Consider the following 23,752-nt stretch of genomic DNA (forward strand, 5'->3'; position numbering starts at 1 on the left):
TGGCGAAATCAAACAAAAGTGCTTCAACAAAACTGGCTTGGTGTTCTTCTGGGACTTGGAATCTGATGTGCATTAATTATAGTGTGCAAAACTGCTGTGCTAAATACTACCTCGATGCCTGTGAACTGAATTAGGCTAGTCAGCTATGACAGAGAGCAGTTTTCTTCCCAAGTATAGATCTTCATGTTCTCTCTAGGATCATTTGGAATATTGTGAACAGACCAAAATATTTTCCACAATCCAGATGCCTACAGTTTCATTAAGAATGTAAAGAGAGAACATAGAAACTATACATATTTTATATTTGTATTTCTAAATTTGTGAGGATGAGGTTATTATCATAGACACAGAAGGGTTTTCCTTATAGTGGGTCCCTTTACAGGATTTTGTTTTTGAAACTGCAAAATAAAACTGTGTTCAATTTTAATGTCCATAACAGCTAGCTAGCTTTATTCAGAAGGCTTTATGATAGGTTGAGCACTTCACTTGAACTGGTTTTCCTAAAGTGAAAATGTGTATTTTTAATAAGGTAATTTCCTACACATGTTTTTTGCAGTTCACCTTGGTTTTGTTTGTGGCAGTGTAGATTTAAGGGTAGAAATGCTGTTAAAAGAATTCTGATGGGGAAAAAATAACTAATTATTTATTTTTTTTTTTTAGATAAAACCCAATATTTATTTATAGGCTTAATCCCAAGTAAGATTATTACTTTCAGAAAGATAGTTACATATCTTTTGTGATCCAGGAGCTCTGACATAATATCTGGATTTTTATCTGTAAAGGAGGTGAAAACTCTTTGTGCCCTGGGAGTCTTCTGCAGGCAGACTTCTTTGTTTTCCCTGATTTCATTCCAGATGTCAGAGGAGTCATTTGTGTTGTTGGCAGCTCCTTGTGCTATCTGTAGCAGTGGTAGCTTTTTGTTTTGTTTTTTTTTCCAACAAAACATAGAACAACTATCAAGAAAGAAACCCCACCAAACAACAAACAATGCAACTCTTATTTTGATAAGACCAGAAGTCAAAATCCCCATAACAGGAACCCAGCGTGTGTTCTCTGTAAAAAAATGCTGCATCACAAAATGGCAGCTGATCAGCAGACAGGCAAAACCATTATTATTTATTTGTCATCACAAACAAATTCTTTTATAATTCTCTGAATTTGGGTTTTCCCTGGTTTATGGTTTCATTTTCATGCCTGTTGCTTCCCGTATTGTGTTACTGCAAAGGCAAAGAAAGGGTAAAGGAATTCGCCCAGGGGATAGTAGAGAAAGTCTGTAACAGTTCACAGGTAAGATGAACAAAGTGTGTAATTAGCTTCATTGCTTTTATTAGCATGGAATCATCTCCAAATTATTTTTTACCACATTTTTCAAAGGTAGAAGAGAATTACTCTTCTCTGCACCACCATAGTACAGGGACCCTGAGTCACGGCCAAAAATAGAGGCATTTTTATGTTCCCAATAGGACCTGAATGGAGTCAGGGAAATTTAGCACTAAACTGTTGTCTTATATATTTTCTATGTAGTTGCTCCCGTATGCCAAAGGAGTTAGTTGGAACCCCATGTTTTTGTCTGCAAGTTTGTCAGACTTGTAAAGATCATAAAATTTCTTACCATGTGACTCTTCATATTTAGAGTTTTATCAGTATTTTGGGGCATTTCTTCTCCAAAGCAGATATGCACTGCTCATGCAGATGCCATTTTGTGCTACTGAAGTTTCTGGGAGGATGCTTTAGAAAGTTTAGGTTTGTAATTTGAATGCCAAGCTTTGTGGAGGCAGGAGTTATGGCACTCTGAGTGACTCAAGAATATTCCTAGAGTGACAGGGTTTTCCATAAACAGGTCTAAAAACTGACAAACAAAACTGGGTGTTGTTTTCTTAATGTGAGTAACAATCATCCTCCTTTATATTTGCTTTTCCTCTGGTCTTTGAAATTTCGACTGCTCTTTATGGTAGCCAGCCAAGTTGCTGCTCTGAAATGTTGCATGGAGATCTCTTTAAAGAGAAATCACCAAAAGTCTGGCTGGCAGAGTGTGCCAGGAATCGCTGTCTGCTGTGCTGGAGGGTTGAATCCCTATACTATAGCAAGGTGGATAGAATGCTGGTGGCACAAAGTGAAATCTAGAGGATGTCTTTGCTGTTATTTTAGAAAATTAGGAACTGAAAGGAAGCTAAGGGAAACTCTGGAATCCACTTGAAAAGCTTTGAGAAAGTTGAGGATCCATCTAGGTGACATTGCTCTGGGGTCCTGGAGTGCCCCGAGATGTTATTTATTTATTTGTTCTTTGTGTTTTTTGTAGTGCTGTGAAACTTCTACACTAATGTAGATGAATAATTGAAGTAAACTCAGCAAGATGTAATGTAATCCAGTAAACACAGATGAGTCATGATTTACTGACATGCATGTTTGATGTAACTGTATTAGGTTTGAACTGATTTTTCACTTTAGTGATTTTTGTTGTTTTTTTGTAAGCATGGAAATCATGTACGACCATTGATTCCTACAGCTGTTTGGTCAGTCCAGGAACAGGATCTATCCTATTGTTTCCTTGCAATTTGTAATTGCTTTGCTCCTTCATAAAATGTGGGGCTCAATAATGAGTGTGGACTTGGAGTCTCATACTTGAAGTAGCGGTAAAAGTTTTAGAGGGGAGTCAGTGCTATTTCAGAGGAGTTCCTGACTTCTTTGGGTTTTTTGGGGTATGTTTTTTTTTAGTTTTTTTTTGTTTGTTTGTTTGTTTTTATGTGTTCATTTCTTTAGTGAATTGTAAATTGGCTGAGATGTCCATTCTACTTCTTTATTTTTAGAGATGTGTTTTTTGTATGGTTAATTAGAACTTATGCATATGTTTTCAAAAGTTTATATAATTATTTCTTTCCATTAACTGAAGAACTGACAGCTCCTGAGTAGTTTCTGTCCATCCTTATATATTTTCCTTTTCAAGTCTGTAATTTCTGTGCTGGGGTCCTCCTTACAGCTGTGTCTGCAAATTACCTGCTTTTTCTCTGTCTACTAATTTTTTTCAGAAATGCTAATGGTTGTCCTCGGTTGATGCTTAAATAATTCTGGAGATTTTTTTGAGTAGTCAGCCCTCCCTGAGACCTGTGTGTTTATATGAGTTTAGAGACATTAGTCATTTCATAGTTGCAGTGCTGGATTGAGTTTATTTTACACTGCAAAAAAAGCAATTACTTCTTCATCCTCTTGCCTGATGATGGCTGTCCATTCTCCCTGGCACAGTACTAGTGCAGAGGTGTTATGTGTGTGGAATCTGTGGTGTCTCTGTGCTCCAGGAAGGGAATTAATAAGGGAATTTATGTCCTGGAAACCTGGGTTTCATCAATGCTTTGCATTATTCACTCCACAGGTGAAGTCTGCCAGGGGTCAGCCTTGGAGGTAGACACATCCATCCCTACCTGTGCTTCCCTGAATTCTCCTAACACTACTCTTCTAGGAGATGTGAATTATTCCAATTATTTTGCAATATGTGCAGTTTGTAGAACTTCATATAAGTGCTTGAAAAATTCAAATTGTCACATGTATTGATTTTGAGACGTAGCACAATGATTTTTTTCAGGAAGCAAATCTGCATTGATCGGGAGAACAGTGGAGCACTGAGCAGCCTGGTCTAATGGAAGGTGTCTCTGCCCATGGCAGGAGAATTGGGACTAGATCGTTTTTCAGGTCCCTTCCAACACGTAGGCCATTCCATGATTCTATGATGCTGTGAATGTGTGGCAATCTTAGGGGAAAATCTGGCCTCATGACTACACTACCCCTGCAGAATGAGTGCAGCAAAATATTACAGGGGCTTCCAAGAAGTTGCAGGAAGGGACTGAAGTGGTCCCAGGCCTCCCTACCTTAATTAGTGATTTGTGTCTGGGCTCTGCAAAAGTTTGGATTTTCCTGGGTTTATTTTCTGATAACCTCTGCAGATGTGATGTCTGGGACAGTGCTGCTTGGACAACTGTTTATTGCAGCTGATATATTCTCTTCTTGACCTCCTGACTCCCATCTAGCATCTTGAATCACTTGGGAATAAATAATGCTTCAGCTTTCAGTTCCTTCTTAGCTTCACTATCAGCCAGCTCAATGTTCACCTTCCTTCAGAGTTACAGGAAATGAAGATCTTCTTAGATAACATAAGTGCAGATGAGTAGTCTGTTTGGTCTGTGGGGAAATAATGTGAACAGAGAGATATTACAGATAGTAAAAATAGATGTGAGTTTCAGGGGTAGTTATTTTAATTATTTTTTCCTCTTCAATTCTGAAGCATATTTAATGGTGTTGCATGGTTAAGTGAAAACTTCCAAAATTTAACTAAGAGTCGTGCAGGCTTTCACTCTTTGTGGGATTGGTTGTGCAGATAATATATGCAGCAAATTTGCCATAACCCCTGGGGATATTCTTAGCAAGGAATGATGTAAAGGGCTGTCGTCCACCATCAGTTAACTGCTACAAATGAGTTAATGGCATTTTTTTAGCACCAGTAAAACATTAAAAAGAAAGCACAAATAGTCAGGAAAAGGACGGGTTTAATGAACTAGAAAATCTACATCGTTGTAGAGAGCGATAGGAAACATACAGTGTGCTGGCAGTATTCCAAACTTAATTCAGTTTATGTCCTGGATAACTAGATTTGACTCTTCAGTAATAAAAATGTGTAATGCCAGTTACATAGTCCTCTTCAGCAGAGAAGGGAGCATTGCTTGGGAATGAAAATGTTTCAGTCCCAGCAGAGGGCAAAAAGGGCTGCTGTGACTGCTATCTTTCCACACAGGGGTTATTTATTGCCTCTTTTATGGAATTTGCACCACGCCAGAATTTAGATGAGCTCATGTACAGCGTACAATGCACAGTGACTCGGAGCTAAATGGTTATGAAAGACATGACATTTGTGCACTCATGGTGCCAGGTTTTAATGACTGAAGAATATGCATGCCTGTGTGAAGAATTATCAATGTAAGATTTTAGTCTACAGTTTGTAGATACTTTTTAGGACATACCAATATCTTTGCAATGAAATGAATTAATAAAATTTAATTATGCTCTTTGTACTTGAGATATTTATTTCTTTAGGAATTGCTTACTGTACACATCTTTTTATGTCCAGTTCTTGAATGTAAAATAAAAGAAAACTTAAAATTTTGGTATTTCATTGGTGGTATTACTAACTTCCAATTTGATCACTGGGGATTAGGTTCTTGGGGAGGGAAGACAGAAGAGTTTTCATTAATCAAAACCAGGTGCAGCTGACTGTTGTTTAAGCCAATTTACTTTGCAATAAGTTTGATTATTAATATGTCTGAAATCTGACTTTTGGTTGCTATGGTAAATGTTACATGACATAATAGTATTTCCTGATTAGTTTTATTTGGAAATTAGCATCTTATTTTGGCTTGTCTTGTGCTCAGTTTGTAAAGTAATAGAGTGAGATTTTGAAAATTAATACATTTTTCTCTTGATTGTAATAGGAGTGCAGGATGGAAGTGGTACTTCACAGAATGTTCAGTTTCTCAGCTTCAATAATATTTTACTCTTTTTAACATTGTGTAGATAGGTCTTTCTATCATGTTAGAATAACAGGGCTACCAAATGATTTATAAATAAAGAGCTTGTTTTAGATTCTGAATAATATTCTGATGTGGCTCTATATCTAGTTAGGGAAACAAATTAAAGCATAACATGCCAGAAGTTGTTCAAGTCTTCCTGAAATAACTTTTTCCTTATTTGTCTTGTTTCGAGCAGGCTTTTCTTCACCGAATGATCCAATGTGCTGCAGCTAAAGTGGATAAAAATGTCACAGAAGAAACAGTTAAGGTTAGTCTCCTAATTGCATTTTTTCTTCTGTTTTGTATCTGATGTTTCACTTACGTATGTTTTATTCTTTTGCAGATGTTGTTTTCAAATATTGAAGATATTCTTGCAGTTCACAAAAACTTCCTGTCCCTTGTGGAGGACTGTTTACAGCCAGAACCTAATGCACAGCATGAAGTTGGAACCTGCTTTCTGAATTATGTATGCTATCTTCTATTCCAGCCTTTTTTTCACATCTTTCTTTTATTTTTTGCTTTTATTAATTACTATAATGATGATAAGTGAACATGGTCATGAAGCCTAAATATGACTTGATTGCGTAATGAAGTTCATCTCTTGGTTACTGTCATGTCCAAGAAAAAAAAAAGAGATGGGAGGACAGTGAAGAAAGAACATATTAAATGACACTTCTGGTGTTTCATCATTTTTATATCCACCGGATCAGCTCAGGCTGACAAACTGAGCCCTGCACTTGGGCAAAGCTGTTCCTATGTGTTAGATGAGGTACAAGGTTGCATGCAGCAAGAGTAGTACTATCTTTTTGTTCCCCCTTAATGCTATGCAAAAATGTGTATATTTAGTAAAGAATTGTGTATACTGGATCAAATGCCTCCATGGTTCTAGATTGTGAAGATATTTTATTTCCAACAACTGTAGTACCTCTACAAACAAGTGTGTTTGTATGTCCTGTAGTAATTGGTTTCTAGGAGTATTATTTTTCCTGTTGGAGCAAAACAAGGATGTTACTGTTACAGAGTTTTGCAAAATGAAGACAGATAGGTTTGCTTTGAGTTGTAGACCTAACAAAAAGTCCAGGTTTCATTGTTATCTCTGGTTAGAGTCCCATTTGTTTGTTAAGTCTTTAATTATTCGTTGTGGCAGGAGAAATCTATTAATGGTTAGTGGAAACAATTTACAGAGGTTGAGTAACATCAGTTTTTAACTTTGCAGAAAAATGGATCGTATTTGAAAACAAGTGTTAGCAGCAAATTGGGTAATAATGTCAACAGATTAGCCATTCATTTTCCATTTTCTTCATGTATGTTTTTATCCTGTGTGTTTGTGGGAGTGCAGCACAGGCTGGTATCTATCCTTTCCACAGAGCTGAGCTGGGGCTCAGCTCTGTGGAAAGGGACCTCAATGTCCTGGTGGACCACCATCTCAATAGGATTGAACAGTGTGCAGCTGTGACAAAAAAAATAAAGCCAAGAGCATGCTGGGTTGCAACAGTTAGAGCATCACCAGCAGAGATAAAGAGATCATTATCACTGTCTGCTCAGTGTTTGTTAGGCCACACAGGAATTCTGTGTTCAGTTGTGGTCCCTGCTGTACAAAAGAGATGTGGACAGTCTGGACAGGTTTAAGAGAAGAGCCACAAGGATGATCAGGGGAAGTGTTCCATGTGGCTGCCTGAGAGAACTGACTTGAGAAAAGAAGGCTTAAATGAGACTTTATCACTATGTTCCAGTATTTAAAAGGTGGCTACAAAGATGGAGACTCCCATTTTACAGAATCACTTGGATCATAGGAGGGGTAATGGGTGCAAGTTTCTCCCGGTGAAATTCTAGTTGGACACCAGAGAAAAAATTTCACAGTGAGAACAATCAGCCACTGGAATAATCTCCCCAGGGAAGTGATGTATTCGTCAGCATTGGACACATTTAAGATTCCATGGGCAGGATTCTGGGCATCTTGTCTAGACCATGCTCTTGCCAAGAAAGGTTGGACCAGATGATCCTTGAGGTCCCTTTCAACCTTGTTTTCTATGAATTTGTGTTTGAAATTCCCAAGTGGTGCTTCCAGACTGTTCATAATTTGTGGCTAGACCTCAAATAATAAGTGTATGAAGAAGAGCTGACTTTCTAGAATGAAGGCCATATTAGCTTTGCAAAAGGTTCATTCCATGTTTTATTAATTAAAAAAAATCAAAATGACAAGTGGAAAACAATGTCTCTTTTTGTATCTGCAGAAAGAGAAATTCCGTATCTATGATGAGTACTGCAGTAACCACGAGAAGGCACAGAAAGTTCTTCTTGATCTGAACAAAATAAGAACAGTGCGGACATTTCTGTTGGTAAATAAACTTTGAACTGGTGTTCTAACTTCATATTTTTTAGATTGTTTTTTTTTCTTCACTTCCACCATGTAACAAGTACAAGTGCACCTGCAAGTGGTTAGCAGACAATTTTAGGTGGAGATGGTGTTTCCAGAGGAAGAGAGTGGTTAAATCATATTTTCACTGCTGTGCTTGGATCTGTGGATAATACAGAATTAGGCAGTGTACCTTGAACATACTGGCCAGGATGCAAGGGTGTGATTCTCTAGAAAGGACAAAGAATAGGAAAAAATAGATGAGGAGGGATAGGGAAAGGAATTGTAGAAAGGAGCCGGAGAACTCAGCAGAACTTCTGAAGGGAGGTCCCCATTCTGTTACTGTAGCCAGTGCTGTTGCAGACAGAAGAATCTTTTGTTATGGATCATAGAGTAGCCATTCGAATCTTAGATGCTGACTTAATCCAAGGTGAAAGAAACAGCTCCAAAAGTAGTCTTTCACTTTATAAGACAAGTAAGGAGTGGTTTGAAAATGTTAGGTGTGATATAGTCCTCATGGTTTTTCAACAGCAAAACAAATTTTCATGTAAGTACTGAGTTTGCTAATAGTTCACTTTAGTTGTTTAAAAACAGGATTCAGTGTGGAATGATTTTTCTGTTTCCTCCATGGTGTCTTGTGGTAAAAAGGTCAGCTTTGAAATGAGTAGTCTACTATATTGAAACTAAAATACCTGAGCGAGTGTCCGTGGATATGCTATCAAATTTTGGAGTGATCAGATTTGATCATTGTGTTTTGGGACTGGAGAACAAATGACCCTTTCAGCAAAGCATCACAGATGTGTTTGAGAAAAAAAGATTCTGCCAATGCTGACAGTATCACAAGTCTTCAGGTAATTTTATTAATAATTTTTAGCATGCAGTAGGGTTCCACTACTGCTGTTGACAGAGTTCTTGGTAAAGTCCTGTTGCATCATACTGATGCTTTGAAAGATACCAGATCTGACTCCCCAGCTGCACTTACTTACAGCCAAGTTAATGAGCAGTGTGGGAATTTCCTTATTGTAGGAGATACTGTGTGACAGGAGGCACCATCTGCCTTTTTGCTGAGAATCTCTTACACCGAAATGGTTATTCACAGTTAAAAACTGCTTCAAAAATTGTCCTATTTTTCCTCAGTGGTTGACACAGTATCTTTCACTTTGTCCTGGACTGGGGACATGTGGTTCTTGTATTGGGAGCAACATGGCCAGACTCAAAAAGAAAGGGTGAATGCTGACTACAGAGGCCAAAAGCAAAATACTCTGGAGAAAGATGGCAAAGAGCTTGTTTTGTGACACAGGAAGCCAAGTGTGCCGTGTGCCATTTTGGCAGTTCATGGTGTGTCTGTTTTAGGTGCTCTGGGGCACATGCAGAGGGCTTTCTCATCTGGTTTGGGTTTCTCATGGATTTAGGGCATGATTTGAAAGCACAGTCAGAGCCTTCTGAGCACACCAAAGGGTTCATGTCATCAGAGTCATTAGAGCTGTGGTTATCTATAAATTACTGGGAGCAGAAACCAGAACTTTTGAGGCTTTGAGTTTAGAGGCAGTTGTTACAGCAACTGTAGTCTGCATTGCCATTATCTTACTTGGACTTTATCAGTAAAGCTTTTGTGTTTGGAAGTGAAATCCTTTAGGTTAAAGCATCCTTTAGGATAAGACAGAAGCTGGTTAAGCATGAGTACAAAGCAGAGACTTCAGAGTGGGTGTGGAGATCCCCTAGCAGCACTGGTTGTAGGATAGGTGTGTGTTGGGTGGCCAGCCAGTTGTGCAGCTCTGTTCCATCAACAATGTGTCTGCATCCAGATCTGTGGCCTGTGTCAACATCTCATCTGGCTGTCTTAAACTGCCTTTGTTTTGTGTCCTCAGTTTAGACAACTTGTACTTTGAAGCTGAGATAATCTCATGCCATTGCATCACAATTCCTTCTGATCTCTCCATAAAATAATTGTCATCATTACTTTAGGTCTTTTTGTACTTACACTTTAATTCCAGCAATTCCAAATATTTGCTGTGATGTGCTGTATGTGTTTTCTTATCCCCAAAAGCCCTTATTCTTTTCTCTCTCTCAGCTACTTTTGTTGGGTACTTCCACCCAAATGTTTAATTTACTCTCTGCTTCCATAATCAGACGTCTTGTTGAAACTTTTTAATAGCCTTTTGCCCATAACTTCAGGATATTTTATTCATTGCACATCAAATTTAAATATAGAAGTATGAAAATAGAGCACGGGTTTTTTTGAGGTGTGTATTAGGATGGCCATATTCAAACATTCAAACCATCTTTGATACTACTTAATACTGCAAACACTTTTTAGAAACAGCAACAGCTATAGTGGTCACCCTGAAATATTTTATTTTTGCTTGCTGAAGTCTGAAAGCATATGTTGAGCAATCTTTTTACTGTCTTTTAGTTTCAAACTTTAAGAAATACAGTCCCCTACATCAGACTAGATGAAGAAGGTACTAATGTGATGGGCCTGCATTCTGACTTTTTGGCTTCCTTGTCATGAGTGATAGCCTGTGCATGTGTTCAAGCCTGTACTTTTGACAGTCTTGCAGACCCCCTCCTTATATATATATTTACACAGTTTGTGTCTACTTTAGCCAAACACTGCTGCATACCTATGCCCTTGTCTTTATTTCTGATAATTTTCTTGGGATTTTCCAATAATTTGTGAACCTGTTCCCACTCCAGAACTGCATGCTCCTTGGAGGACGCAAGAACACAGACGTACCTCTGGAGGGATATCTCGTGACACCAATACAGAGAATATGCAAGTATCCCCTTCTTTTGAAGGTACTCACAAGATTTTTATTGAGGACTTTATACTTCCTGTATAAAACTGGTTGCTAAGCATGTTTCTGAACCCCAGGAACAATCTTTCTCTGCAGTGAATTATCTCTTTATTAAGATATTGGACCCAGCCTTGCTCCCATTAAACTGGTGGCAAGTCTTCTGACATCAGTATTAAAAGAACTGAGGAGCTTGGCTGGATTGAGATGATTAGCTCTGTTCTGCTTGTAGTTGTAAGGTTGCCTCCTCATTGTTGGGCAGAAGTGAGCCATTTGGGAGAGTTTAATGAGACTAATTTCAGCTGGGTTCAATTGTGCCCTTGCTTAAAGTGCTTGGGATAGCAGAGTTTGCTGGTGGTGTACTTTGATGATGCTAATTTTCCATCAGCAAACTGAAAATGAAAAATATTAATGGATTTTTTCACAAGAAAAACTGTGGAGTAGCAGTAAGGTGCTGTAGATGGTTTTATGTACAATTATGTTTATTGTTATTATATTGTGATAGCTTAAATAATTGAAAAATCTTATTGTGGTGATAAACATTAGATATTCAAACATCTGGATTTGTAATTTATCCTCTTAGGAAATAATATACAAGAAAGCAAGTATTTTAAGCAAATTGCTGCTTTACAAATTAAGATCTTGTTTTGCTTGTTGTTCCAAACTCTGAGAGGAAAACCAGGGCAGATTCTACTCTAAAAGCTACCTGAAAAATTACTATTGGACAGTATTTTTCACAATGCATGTGTGAGTGTTGATCTGCAAAGTTGCCAGGTGTGAGGCATATGACATAAAAAATCTAGTAAGAAACAGGTTAGAATAAAAAAGTTTTTAAAACAGATTAAAAAATAATCATTACAATGAGGAGTGAGTCAACCGAGATAGCTGTGGCTTTACAGTTCCCTTGGTCTATTTTGAAATTATTTTTCTATTCTATTTCTGAAAGGCATACAGATAAAACAGGGAAAAATGACTAATTAATTACTCTAGAGCCATGAAATGAATATATTAAGAATATTTAAATACAGGGTGTGGTGGCAGCAGGGTTAGGGCTTTGCTGAAGGCTGTTCTCAGTCAGCCCAGCTGTAAATGGGGAGTTGGTAGCTTGAGATGGGAAATCTCAAACAAATGCTGGTGGCTCCACTTTTGTTTATCAGCATGGCTGCCAGTACATCTGAAATCAGTGAGTCACCTAAGCTATTGTTCACTGCTTTGCTGCATTGCCTGAGGTTGAACAACAGTGTGGAGCTAAAGGAATGTGTTTTCTGCCCTGAGCTGCAGGAAAGGCAGGTGTTAATTTTGACATGAGCGATCTACTGGTTTTTTAAGCAGAATTGTTATCCTTGCTCTTGAACTGTTGTATCCTGCAGAATGTGAAAAACAAACAAACCCAAACCCCAAAGCTCAACAGGAAGAAACATTGTTGGAGGAGAAAGTAGCTGAAATGCAAACTTCTTCCAAAGTCATGATGATTATTTATTGTTAATAATAAATTACTCTTGAGTTTTACTGTCCTACTAGGACCATTTTAGAAGGGTTACTACTTTTCTGCTTAGTAGAAGAGAAGACTGGCTATTTTCTTTTTGTATGCTGGTTTGGTTTAAGTCTCCTGTAAAGGACCTTTAGAGATCAAAGACTGGTTTCTTTTTTTTTCTTTTATTTTTTTCCTTTTCTTTTCCCCTCCTTTTTCTATGTCTAAATAGGAATTACTGAAGCGGACTCCAAGGAAGCACAGTGACTATGCAGCCCTAATGGAAGCTCTCCAGGCCATGAAAGCTGTCTGTTCCAACATAAATGAGGCCAAGAGACAAATGGAAAAATTAGAATTTTTGGAAGAATGGCAGTCTCACGTTGAAGGATGGGAGGTACTGTCATTACTGTCATAAGATTTGTTGGTTTCTGTGTTGAGGTGGGAGTAACAGCTTTCCACAAGTATGGGTTGCACTGTTTTTGTGATCCTGAGGTTCTGTCAAGTCCACAGTTTTGTGAAGTCACAGCTTTTGAGATTTACTCTGTAAATTAAGTCATCCATGACTGAGCAATGCTGTATGAAATAGCAGACTTCAAGGGAGGATAGTTATTTAGCATTTGTATTAACATGTATCTGTGCACACAGACACATTTATAAATCCTAATTTAAATGCTGATTTTATTTTACTAGCAGCCTAGCAGCACTTTGTCTGGTTGAAAAATATTTTGTTTATTGTTTATTACTGGTTAAGTGTTGAGCCTGTAAGTTTTTGTGAGCTTGTTGGAAGTCTCTTGATACTGGGTGAGCTAAAGTAATTTAAACATATTCAATGGAATCTATGTGAGATTTGTGGGGCTTTTAATGGTTTGCAAATGGAAGAACTTTAGTGGTCCAGCCAAGTTTTATGAAGTAACCATAGATGTGGTTCTGAGTTAGAATTTTAAGTAGTAACCAGAAGAGCCACACTTTCCCCAAGAAAACAAAAAGATCAAGTAGTTGTAGCACCAAAATCTTCCTTTTGAACTATAATGAGCACTATAATTAGTTCATATGGAAAGGCAGGTGCAGGTAAGAGTGTTATCTTTAAATTCCCTTTGTCGTTTTGTATTGATGTGTCTGAACTGACTGCACTGGGACGGAAGGCAACACAAATGAAGTTTCAATGAAAGAAACATAAAGCAAACAGTGTAACATATTCAAAACTGACTTAAAAAGCCAAAAAGACACAGGCTTTTTAAGAGGCAGATTTCAACATGGAAGCAATACTTTGCTTTTTTGAATGCTTTGCTCAAATATGCTACTTCTCTTCCTGAGAAAGCTCCTTAAGAACTGGAGAAAGAGGTTTTTATCTCTCTAAGCTTTGTGGAAGGCTTGCAGACTAGGAGATGTAGCAAGAAAAATGTGTTTGTTGCATGTTAGTCTGGTTCTAAAAGACCTCAGTCTATATAGTGGGAAATTTCCTTTGTATGGCCTAGGAAAGGAAGGGTTAGGGATGTGGATGGGACACAGATGGGACACTGAAGCAAAGAAAGCCTCAAGACAGACCTGTGTGAACTTTAACTGAAGTCTGACAAATAACAATTGACTAGAAGAGACAAAAATAACAATTGACTAGAATAGACAACTTTTAAGTAGATATTTGTAGTAGTAGGTAAAAAAGCAGAAATAAGAAATAGTTTGTGCATGGCTCTTTTCCCTCCCTACACCTCCTGATTGTACTGTACCTGCTGTTTCTTGAACTTTGCTGTGCCTAAGGATGTGCCCTGGTTCTGCAGTCCTGGATTTAGCTTTCCCCTGTCATCCAGAAGGATTCAGCAGAACTAGCCACTGCCTGAAAGGAGCATAGATCTGAACAAAGACCCCCCCCTAAACACTACCCATGACACCACATAATTATTTCCTGTATGCTCCATGTGAAATCTCCTGATCAGTGGACTTTAGCAAACCTTTGGTTTGTTGTTAATTGAGTAGTGTAGGAAGATTTGGTTCATTCTAAATGTGGATTAAGTGACTAATTTTACTTTAATCAAAATTCTTCATGTTTCTTCAGTGCATTGAGTGATTTGAAATGTTTCACTTCAGGTATTTTTTTCCTTGTGTAGAGGCATTTTCAAGAACTGCTTTTCCATTTCTGGCAAGTCATCTCATGCTGGAGCTCAGTGCACTGTAATGTTTTGGTACAGGATGGTCACTATGAAATACCACTAAAATTCACTGTGCATCATGAGAAGGAATTTTAGCAAGTAGAAAGTGATATAATTGCTGGTCCATATTCAGACACAACTCTCTACACTTATTTGTAACCTTCTATCTGAAATTAAAGAAAGTAATTCAAAGCAAATGCTGCTGTATTGTTTGTAGGATTTTAAAAAAGAGAGGACTAATATAAAGTAAAATTCTAAATGTTTGAATTGAGAGGAGGTCTAGTCAACATCACTTAACAGCTCCTACTTCAGACTAGGTGAAAACGTGTTTCTTCTTGTCATTAGCTTGAAGTTGCTGTCATCAGCAGTAACTTAGGAAGGTGAGTGTGTCTGTACATTTAAATGCATTGGAAATGTTTGTGTGATAACCTTATAATAGAAGCAATTGCAAGTTAAGTGCTCAATACTTTATGGCAAGGAAATTTGCTAAATAATCCTTATTGTCTATCACCACTTTATTCCTTCTCATATTTTTAACTTTTCAATTAAATTTTCTACTGCACTACAGTGATTAAAATTCTTCTTCTTGCTTCCAATGTCTGAGTCATAGATATTTTTCAAATCCTTCTTAATGAACACACTCAAGTATAAAGTTACAGTATTATTAACTCAATGCATTATTAGTCATATAAGTTGGTTAAGAACTTACTGTTCTCAAACCTCTATCCCTGAACAGGGAATGCACTTTGCTGCATTAAGTTTCTTCTGAATTCTAGGTAAAACATCTGGTAGGAAATATGGAAATATTTTGGAAATGTGTTAATGAGCAAAGGTAACAATAAAGAAGGAATGGCAACAGTATGGGCATAAACATTTGAAACAGACTTATTCTCCCTGTGCTCAGAATGTATTCTCTACTCTGTAACAAAGTAATTTCCTACCATCCTTGGTGGGTTGTTTTTTTGGTTTTTTGTTTTATTTTTTCCACCTCCCCTCTTCCTAGATTTCATTTTAGGGTTTCATGTGTGCTTGAACTCTGAAAGAGTGCCATTGTCTTAAAATAGGATGCTCTCAGTAGACTTATGTGGTGTTTATTGTATTTTAGCTGATCAGGTTTGATATCATATGGCAACCACAGGGTGCACAAAATTGCAAAAAAAATTGCAAAAAAATGGCAGAATTGCCTTGATCTTAAGATGTGCATCTTTTTCAGACATAGTATAAGGTTAGTCCTTGAAATGGTGAGAATTCCAGAGCATGTTCATGAGTTAACAGTGTTTTGAAGGATTCCCAACAACAACTACAAAAAAAAAAAAACTTCATGAATGCAATGTTTGAGAGTGGATTTAATTAAGTAAACATCTGGTTTTCTGCAATGCTGAAAATAAAGAGGCAAACTTGTTGGAGATTTCCTTCCAGAAGGAAATGCTTAGCACATTGCTTGGCCCCAACTAGAAGGAAAGGGAAAAAAATAAAGACTATTTTTAGAATCTGATCAAAGCATGTCTTGAATTCCTATGCTTAAGTGTCATAAAATGAAGCTCGTGTTTATTATGATAAAAATACAGATTCATGGAAAAGATGGAACATCTGTTTCAAGAAAGGTGATTTTGAATATAATGACTTTCTCATTTAATTTCCTAAGTGGTTTAATTTATTGGCCTGAATTCAGAACTTGTGTAGGTGGCTGTCTCAGTTGGAGAATGGCTCAGCAGCTCAAGGAGTCTGTCAGTAAAATTTGCGTGGATGTTTCAGTGAGAGAAGAAAAAATAAAATTGTTGCATTTGTTGTAAGCTGGAAGCTGAACAATATGAGTCATAGGCCAACTTAGTGACAGTAGCATGGGGTATTCTGTTCCTTTCCCTTCCAAATATTACTTGTTGATGTGATTCCATATCATCAAGTAATGTCTTACCTGAGACAGAATCTCTCTCCTTCCAGTGGTTTTGTTTTTTTGATATGGTCATGGTAGCCCACATTTCAGACCTCTCACCTGAGCTGTTTCCTTAGTTAGAATCATAGGTATCTAACTGGCACCTATGGTTATCAGAAGCCAGTGATACCAAAATAGCCAGCAGGCTCCAAGATTTGATGGGCTTTTAATTCCATAGCAGCTATCCTCAAAGGGGGGCACAGAGTATTTGGTTGGGATGCTACCCACAGAAGAGGATTGCTATACAGACTTTAGTGACCCAGTAGGACAGATGGAGGCAAAATTAGTCTAGATTCACAGTATAAGCCTGCTTCGAGGTTGTTTTTTTCCCCCCAACTGAATTATTTATGTGATTTGTTGGAAGATGATTAAAATGGGTTTGTTTGTACAATACATGGCATTTTCAAATTGACAGGTAACAAAAACACTGGTTTCACTGAAAATAGCCCATGATTTCTACTTGCAGGTACTTTAAATATACAGAAGCATGAATAGCATAGTAGTAGTAGTGATTTTACATTTAGGTTGAGCAACTCTATCATCTCTTCTTAGAAGCACTGAGTTTACATGTCTGTGAAAACTTTGAAATAGCAAATTGCTTTTCAAGTTCAAGTTGCTTATATTGGAAATTCCTATGGTAGTTTCAGTGTGAATGCATAATGAAAACAAGTTTGTATCAGAAGGTTTTGTTGTTCCAGAATATTGTAGGTAGTGTAGATCAGTTTTAGCTGTGCAGCAGAAAGTCTCACCTGCTTCTGGGATGAGGGTGACCCCTCATTTGTAAGTGCAGCCTTGACCATTCCCCCATGAGAGGGACAGCTTGGAGCTGGATAAGTGAATTGTCCTACTGGGCTGGATCTCAGCTGTAGCTTGGTGTTCCTGGTGAGAATCCCTGGAAGGGTTAAGGTGTAGCTCCATCCTTCATGAAAGCTTGCTGTGGTTGTCAGCCCTTTGAATTGTGTGGTAGACATGGCAGTGCTTGTGTGTGCTCTCTGCTTCATCCTTCCTCAGGCATGTTTTTCATCTCTAAGGGATGTGGTAGAGAGTCATGCTCACCCCAGATGTAGAAACAGCAGTGCTTTCAGATAATATACCTTTCCATTTTTCTCCATTTCAACTCCATGCCCACCTAAAGTCTAGAAGCAGGCAAGTTCTAAGTATTACATAGGCAGGGGAGTGACAGGGGATTTTTCTGCACTTGCAGTGTTATGTAGGACAACAAGATGTGACTTCTGGTCCTGTTTTCTTATTCCCTTGGACTTCAGCAAATAGAACAGCCCTAACAAAATTCACTGACCTGCAATCACACCAGCATGGGTTTTGATCTTGTCAGAAGGTATCTGGGAAGTGACATTGACACTGTTCAGTCTTTGGATGAAATGTCTCCAAGGGGAAAAAAGTATCTCTAGAACCTTATTTTCATCACCTAGCAGTATATTTTACAAAGGGAACAAAATTAGGAGGATAACAAAGGGTAGTAACGTGGGACAGACAGCCCTCACTGCCATACTGTCACATTAAACTTGAATAATGAATGAGGTGATTGTAAAATAAGTCAGGTAGCCTGAATTATATACACTTAAAATATGTATTAAATGTGTTATTTTATGACAAGATGCTGACACATTAGCAGATCTTATTGGGACTGTTGGGAAAAGGTTGTGTTTTTCTATACTGAAAATCAAATTCTTTCATAAGAAAAGACAAACTTTTTAACAAAATCCTTTCTGTGAAAAGAATTCCATCCTTTTTTAGAAAGCTGAAACTTCTTGTACGGTTCTGAAGCCTTAAGCTGATATTTTTTGGCTTCCTTACAAAAAACTACTATTTTTCTGCCAAGTTGAAGTTTTGTGTAAAAAACAAACCGAGACCCTTTAGAAAGTATCCAACCTTTTAAAATGCAAATTGTTAGTAAGTACTATCCCAGCAAATTTGAAACACAGAATAAGATATTGTTTACTCTTTAATACACAAAAGCAATGAAATGGAATGGAAAAAAGTGACCTGTTTTTCTGTAATTATAGTCAACAAGCATTACACACAGCCCTAATTTATGCCTAATTTATATCACTGAGTGTGCTTTTAAAATGTTTCAGTGTTTGATTTTGAATACAACTGTAAAATTAGCATGCTGGTACTGATGCTGTCTTAGGAAGGGAAATGTGCTGCAATGGCTATAGGTGACATTCATCTTGGCTTGTTTGATCACTTGATCCTGAATGGAAGCAGCAGTGGTTAGTTGGTACAGATCCTGAAGTGGCTTTGCTTAGAGATCTGGATTGTGTTCCAGTGTGATGGTTGTGCAATCTCACTTATCTCTGTAAACAGACTGCATTCTCCTTAGGACAGACTGAGCTGTTGCTCAATATTCACAGCTGTGCCATACAAAGGATGGACAGAAGGATGAAGAACTGTGAGAGCAGAATGCGTGGTCGCTTCTTGGCTCTTAATTGAATCCATTTTTCTTGGGACTACTGTGGTTAGGTCAAGAAGAGGAAGTAACTGCAGCTATCACATGCCTGAACCATTCAGAACATGTGTAGATGACAAGAGAGTCTTGGCTTTTTGCAGGTTTTCCAAGCTGGCTTTGACTCCCTCAAGTCAGGAAACTCTTCAAACCCTGGGTGTGCTTGATGCAGCCAGCACAATAGATAATGAAATTATCAATAGGATTGCATGTCTGGATGGACATGCACTTGGACAGCAGCTCTGTCCCACAGGAGCATGATTTTTCAGACTAGCAAAATGCACCTCAGAGTTCAAGGTAGGGCTTCCTTGAGAGGTAAATTTCTCTTTACAAGACATATAAGGTCCATGAATTTCTTCATATAATTTTTAAAAAAAATATTTTCCTTCATCAAAGTTGCTTATTTTTCATTAAATTTTATCAAAATGCCTGATGCTTTTTCACGTGAATAATCTGTGTTGAAGCAGAAATGAGGCATGGGAAGTTTAATCCCAAACATCTAAACCTTACCAAAATTCTGATGTCTTTGGAGTAGGTTAGGAGGAAGTATACTAGAGAGTCCTAGCTGCACATGCAGCCCAAGTTTTGCCCAAGTTTTTTCCCCAAGTTTTATATCTTGCTGGTTTTTAATTTTTGTTTCTGTGCTTAGCCTAATCTAGTGTAGAAGTATCTACCCTCAGTGATGCTCAAGTCCCAGGTTGCTTCAGCTTCCAGTTTCATCATGGCATAGATTATGTCCTGTAAAGCCCCATCTTCAGATGTTTCTGAATCAAGTTACTGAGGATAGGAGTTATTGGATAAAGTTGGCCTGATTTTCAGGAGAGGTCTTTGCACAAAAGTAATATAATTTGGAAACTTTGTGATTAAACTGTGTCTATTCACAAAGCTAGTATTAAACATCATTACAGATGATTGCATAATTACAATGCAATAAATTACCATGACTTGTTCTTTAGAGATAATTGTTATACTTGTGAGTTTGTATAAGAAACTTTTCATTAGTTGATGCAAAGTACTTCAGTTCTTACTAGGAGAGTAATCTCTTTCCACCCAATTTTAGGGGTCCAACATCACAGACACGTGTACAGAAATGCTGCGAAGTGGACTACTACTGAAAATCTCAGCAGGAAATATCCAAGAGAGGATATTTTTTCTTTTTGATAATCTTCTGGTCTACTGCAAAAAAAAGCACAGGTAAATGTTTACTTTAAAAAGTAATGTGTTTTTCCCACATTGAGCTAATCATGAGTATGGTGTTCCATAAGAACCACAGCATAAAAGTTAACATTTTTAGAAGAAACTTATCAACCAAAGAGAATTATTTAATTTAAGCAATTGGAAAAAAATTATATGGATGCAGGTTCCTAGTACTGAAGTGTGGGGAAAAAGAATCTGTTTTGTCAGCCTTCCACAGCAGGTTATATGTGATGGCCTCACTCTATTCTAGGAAGTGTAAACAGTCTGAATTTTTAGTTCAAAGAAGTTAGTATTGTAGCTTGTGCAATAAAATAAGTCTCTACATATTCAAGAGTTTCATGCCTTATATTTGTAATCAGGGAAAACAACCAGCTGCTTGCTGCATTCCAAAGATCAATTCCTTAGTTCAGCAACAAACTTCTGTAGATACTGTTGTGAGAAATAAGGGTTCTCCTATGTGCAAATATCCCTCTTGCTGCTCAAAGTTGTCTCTTTAATCCAGAAGGTGTTTTAGAGTAGCTACTAAATACACATTACTGGGTAGATATTTGATAAATTCCTGGATGCATGATGCATCTTCTTTTAAAAATTTCTGATATTTGTTATTGTCCTGCAATTACAAATAAGTTGCTGGTTACATAGTATCTTTTCAGTTGTCCTCCACAAAGTTGCATATTTTTATAGCCATTTTCTCACTAAAATGCACTATTGGATGAAAGTCTCAAACTGCATGAAAGATGCAGTTTAGTTTTGAACAGTCATGTCCGTGACTGGTACCATGGTGGCATCTCTGCAGATGTAGGAGTATTGCAGTTTAGAATGTAATTTCAAAGTTCAAGATGAGAAATTAATGTATTATTTCCAGCAAGAGACTTTAAATATTGGTTGGCAAGTGTGGAAATAGAGAAATTGTATTTTAGTAATTTTACAGAAATTGCCTTGCCTTCATGGTATGAGATATTTTATGTAATTTTTAACCCTCCTTTTGTGGCAGAGTTGTTGGTGTAAGCATGGAATGCTATATTTGGGTTTATAGTTTGAAAGCTCAGTAGAGCTATTGGATTTACTCACTTTGGAAAGAAAAAACATGTAATACTGAAACTTTATGCTTTATGCTGGTTTTGCTTTTTTTGCTTTCTTTGTATTTTTAATGAATTCCTCAATTTTTGAATAATAAATTTATGGTGCAGTAATAAAGTAATGACTGAGAGGCAGGGGATTTTCTGAAAATTAGTACCTCTTTGGAGTGAATGAAGGTCAAAATTCAGGAGATCCTTAATTCTTAGAAGCTGAGCTTTGTTTGATATACAGTATTAATTATTGTCATAGGAAAAATAGACAATAATCCCTGGTTTATCTGAGGTGTGAAAAGCTGTCTAGAACTGGGGCTCTCCAATGGCATTGGCTTCACTGTGAACAGTTACAGCAATGCAAAGTGCTTTGGAGCATATTGCAGTGAAACTGCCTCAAACTTCAGCACTCCTTAATTACAATTCTCTGTTAACCCTTGCATTAGGAAGGAAAGATGTTGTCTTCAATCTTCCCTACATAAATCCCACTTATGATGCTAATGTGTGTAGGTCAGGATTTCTACCCAAAGATGTTCTCATTTAATACTTTTCAGTCACACTACCCTCATGTTGAATTTCTGGACTAACAGGGAGACCACATCAGCTAGGAGAAAAGGCTCTCCTTTTTTCTGTCTTGGATGGCAGACAACAGCACATAGGTACCAAAGTGTTGGAGTAGAGCTTTTACAGAGTGAGACTTTCCCACTGAGCTCTCATTGAGGCAGGAATTTGCAGCTGACTCTTACCAGCTGGAGCATCTTTGCATTTCCATCAGCAGCATCCCATTCAGCAGCAGTTTCCACAGCCCACCTGCACGGGTGTTAAGGAGTTGTGATCCTTACAGTGGTCTCCAAATGCTGCAGGTACAGGTAGCAGTGTAGAAACACAGAAGAAAGGAATGGATGACATGCTTTTGTGCTCTTTCTTTTTCCAGGAGATTGAAGAACAGCAAAGCATCTACAGACGGCCACCGTTACCTTTTCCGGGGCAGAATAAACACGGAAGTGATGGAAGTGGAGAACGTAGATGATGGAACAGGTGAGTAAATTTGTGTGGCTCATTTCCAGAGCTGTCTTTTGAGGTGATGAAATCAAATGCAGCTCCATAATTTCTTTCAGAATGGAGAATGCTCCTTATATTTAGAAAGAAAGAGGAAGATGCTGCTTTAAAAGCACTATCTATTAATGTCAAAATTCTGCTTCTGTGACACATCATTGCTTTCATCCATTATTAGCTGGGCAGCCATAGATGGCTATTTTATGCTTACATGAACAGAGTAATAAAATAAGGTGACGTTTATTGCTCAACTGAAATTACATATTTAACCTCACTTTACAGCATTCCAGCACTCTTAAAAATCTTATCCTTAGGTGCGTGGTATGTTTATAACAGCAAGTGGGAAACCTGCCTCTATTGGGATGAAGCACTATAAATGCTTAAATTGTAACATAAGGAAGGTTTTTTAAAAATGTCTTTAGGGATATAAGCCATAAGATTACTTGAAATTTTCAGGACATGCATCACTAAAGTGAAAACCCAAAGTATTCTTAGATATGTCAATTTTTGTTTTAGAAACTTGAGTTTAACCTTTAAGCTTAGCAATAATTACATTTTTTTTTTGCAATGAAAGTATTTTGGGCTTTTTTAATATAAAGCTAAAAAAAAGTGGTATGTGAAACTTGTAGTGGTATTGCACATATGTGAGTCTGGAGCAAATTTTTGTGAGTTATATATTGCTTTTCCTGATATTTTAAAATAGTGTTAGGTTTGTCCTCTACAATGGATTCCAAGCATTTCTCAATGTAATTTTGTTCTAAACTTGAGCATTCATAACAATGAATTTACTTCTAAGTAAGTTTCATAGGAATTGAATATTTCTTTAAAATTAATTTTTTTTTCTGTTCTTGATTTCCTTGTGTTCAAAATTGGTTGCTCACTTCTTGTTTTACAGAGTAGACGGTAGAACTGACCTGGAGAAAAAATTGACTGTTGTTTTTATTGCAACAAAATAGTTTATTGTAAGACTGTTGTCTCTTTCCTCCATCTCGTATTTCAAAGTCTTTCAACTTTTTTTCATGTGTAGTGTTTTTATTTTATAATTTAATTTTTTGTCCTTTGGATTTTATGTTTTGATCAGTTTGCTTCTGTCTTTTGTCATTCTCATTAAATTTTATAAAGAAATTACATTAATAAATGCTTGGAATTTATGACTGAAGTGTCTAGAGCTGAAATTTTACCAGTGCCAGAATAATTACTGTAGTGCTGCAACGTGGGATGTCTGCTACTAATCCCAGGAGTGTTTGGCTTTTCTGAGAGCATTATTTTTCATTGTTCAAGAAGACCAGAGCAGAGCATTTTGTGCAGTGCTGGTGCCTATCCCATTATAGTTTTTACTGTATTAATGTCTGAGAGTAGAACTGATAATTACTTTCTTTTCTGTACTGAAGTTTTATCTTAGCATTCGTACAATTTGTAAAGTATTCAGAATTCACATCTTGTTCCCCAAAGCTCTTGCAATGCTTCTTGACTTGCTTCCATGAACAATGTTACCACTGAACCATTTAAGCTATTCATGAAAATGTTGAAAAATGCTGAACATAAGGTAAAGCACTGTGGTGTCACTCTTGATTCATTGTCTTTGCTTACCAGACATTTTTTGTAAGAACTCCTTGACATCTGTTTTGGGTTATGTCCTTCCCAGGCCCACTGATTTAGTTAGTGATTCCAAGCTATCTGTGGGTATACTGCAGTGAATTTCTTCAAGCCT

At 37.3% G+C, this 23,752-nt stretch overlaps 1 protein-coding gene across 2 annotated transcripts in view; it reads left to right on the plus strand.

Annotated features, from left to right (window-relative positions):
• PREX2 (phosphatidylinositol-3,4,5-trisphosphate dependent Rac exchange factor 2) overlaps positions 1 to 23,752 on the plus strand; it is a 170,199-nt gene that overhangs the window by 38,313 nt on the left and 108,134 nt on the right. For both annotated transcript variants that reach the window (XM_059861805.1, XM_059861795.1), the window contains 7 exons: positions 5,749 to 5,820; positions 5,896 to 6,018; positions 7,787 to 7,891; positions 10,606 to 10,707; positions 12,407 to 12,568; positions 19,779 to 19,912; positions 21,920 to 22,023. In XM_059861805.1, coding sequence (XP_059717788.1) covers positions 5,749 to 5,820; positions 5,896 to 6,018; positions 7,787 to 7,891; positions 10,606 to 10,707; positions 12,407 to 12,568; positions 19,779 to 19,912; positions 21,920 to 22,023 — 802 coding nt within the window. The remainder of the gene's footprint in view (positions 1 to 5,748; positions 5,821 to 5,895; positions 6,019 to 7,786; positions 7,892 to 10,605; positions 10,708 to 12,406; positions 12,569 to 19,778; positions 19,913 to 21,919; positions 22,024 to 23,752) is intronic.

This window comes from Haemorhous mexicanus, chromosome 1 (assembly GCF_027477595.1).
Source record: "Haemorhous mexicanus isolate bHaeMex1 chromosome 1, bHaeMex1.pri, whole genome shotgun sequence".
NCBI classification, from domain to species: domain Eukaryota; kingdom Metazoa; phylum Chordata; class Aves; order Passeriformes; family Fringillidae; genus Haemorhous; species Haemorhous mexicanus.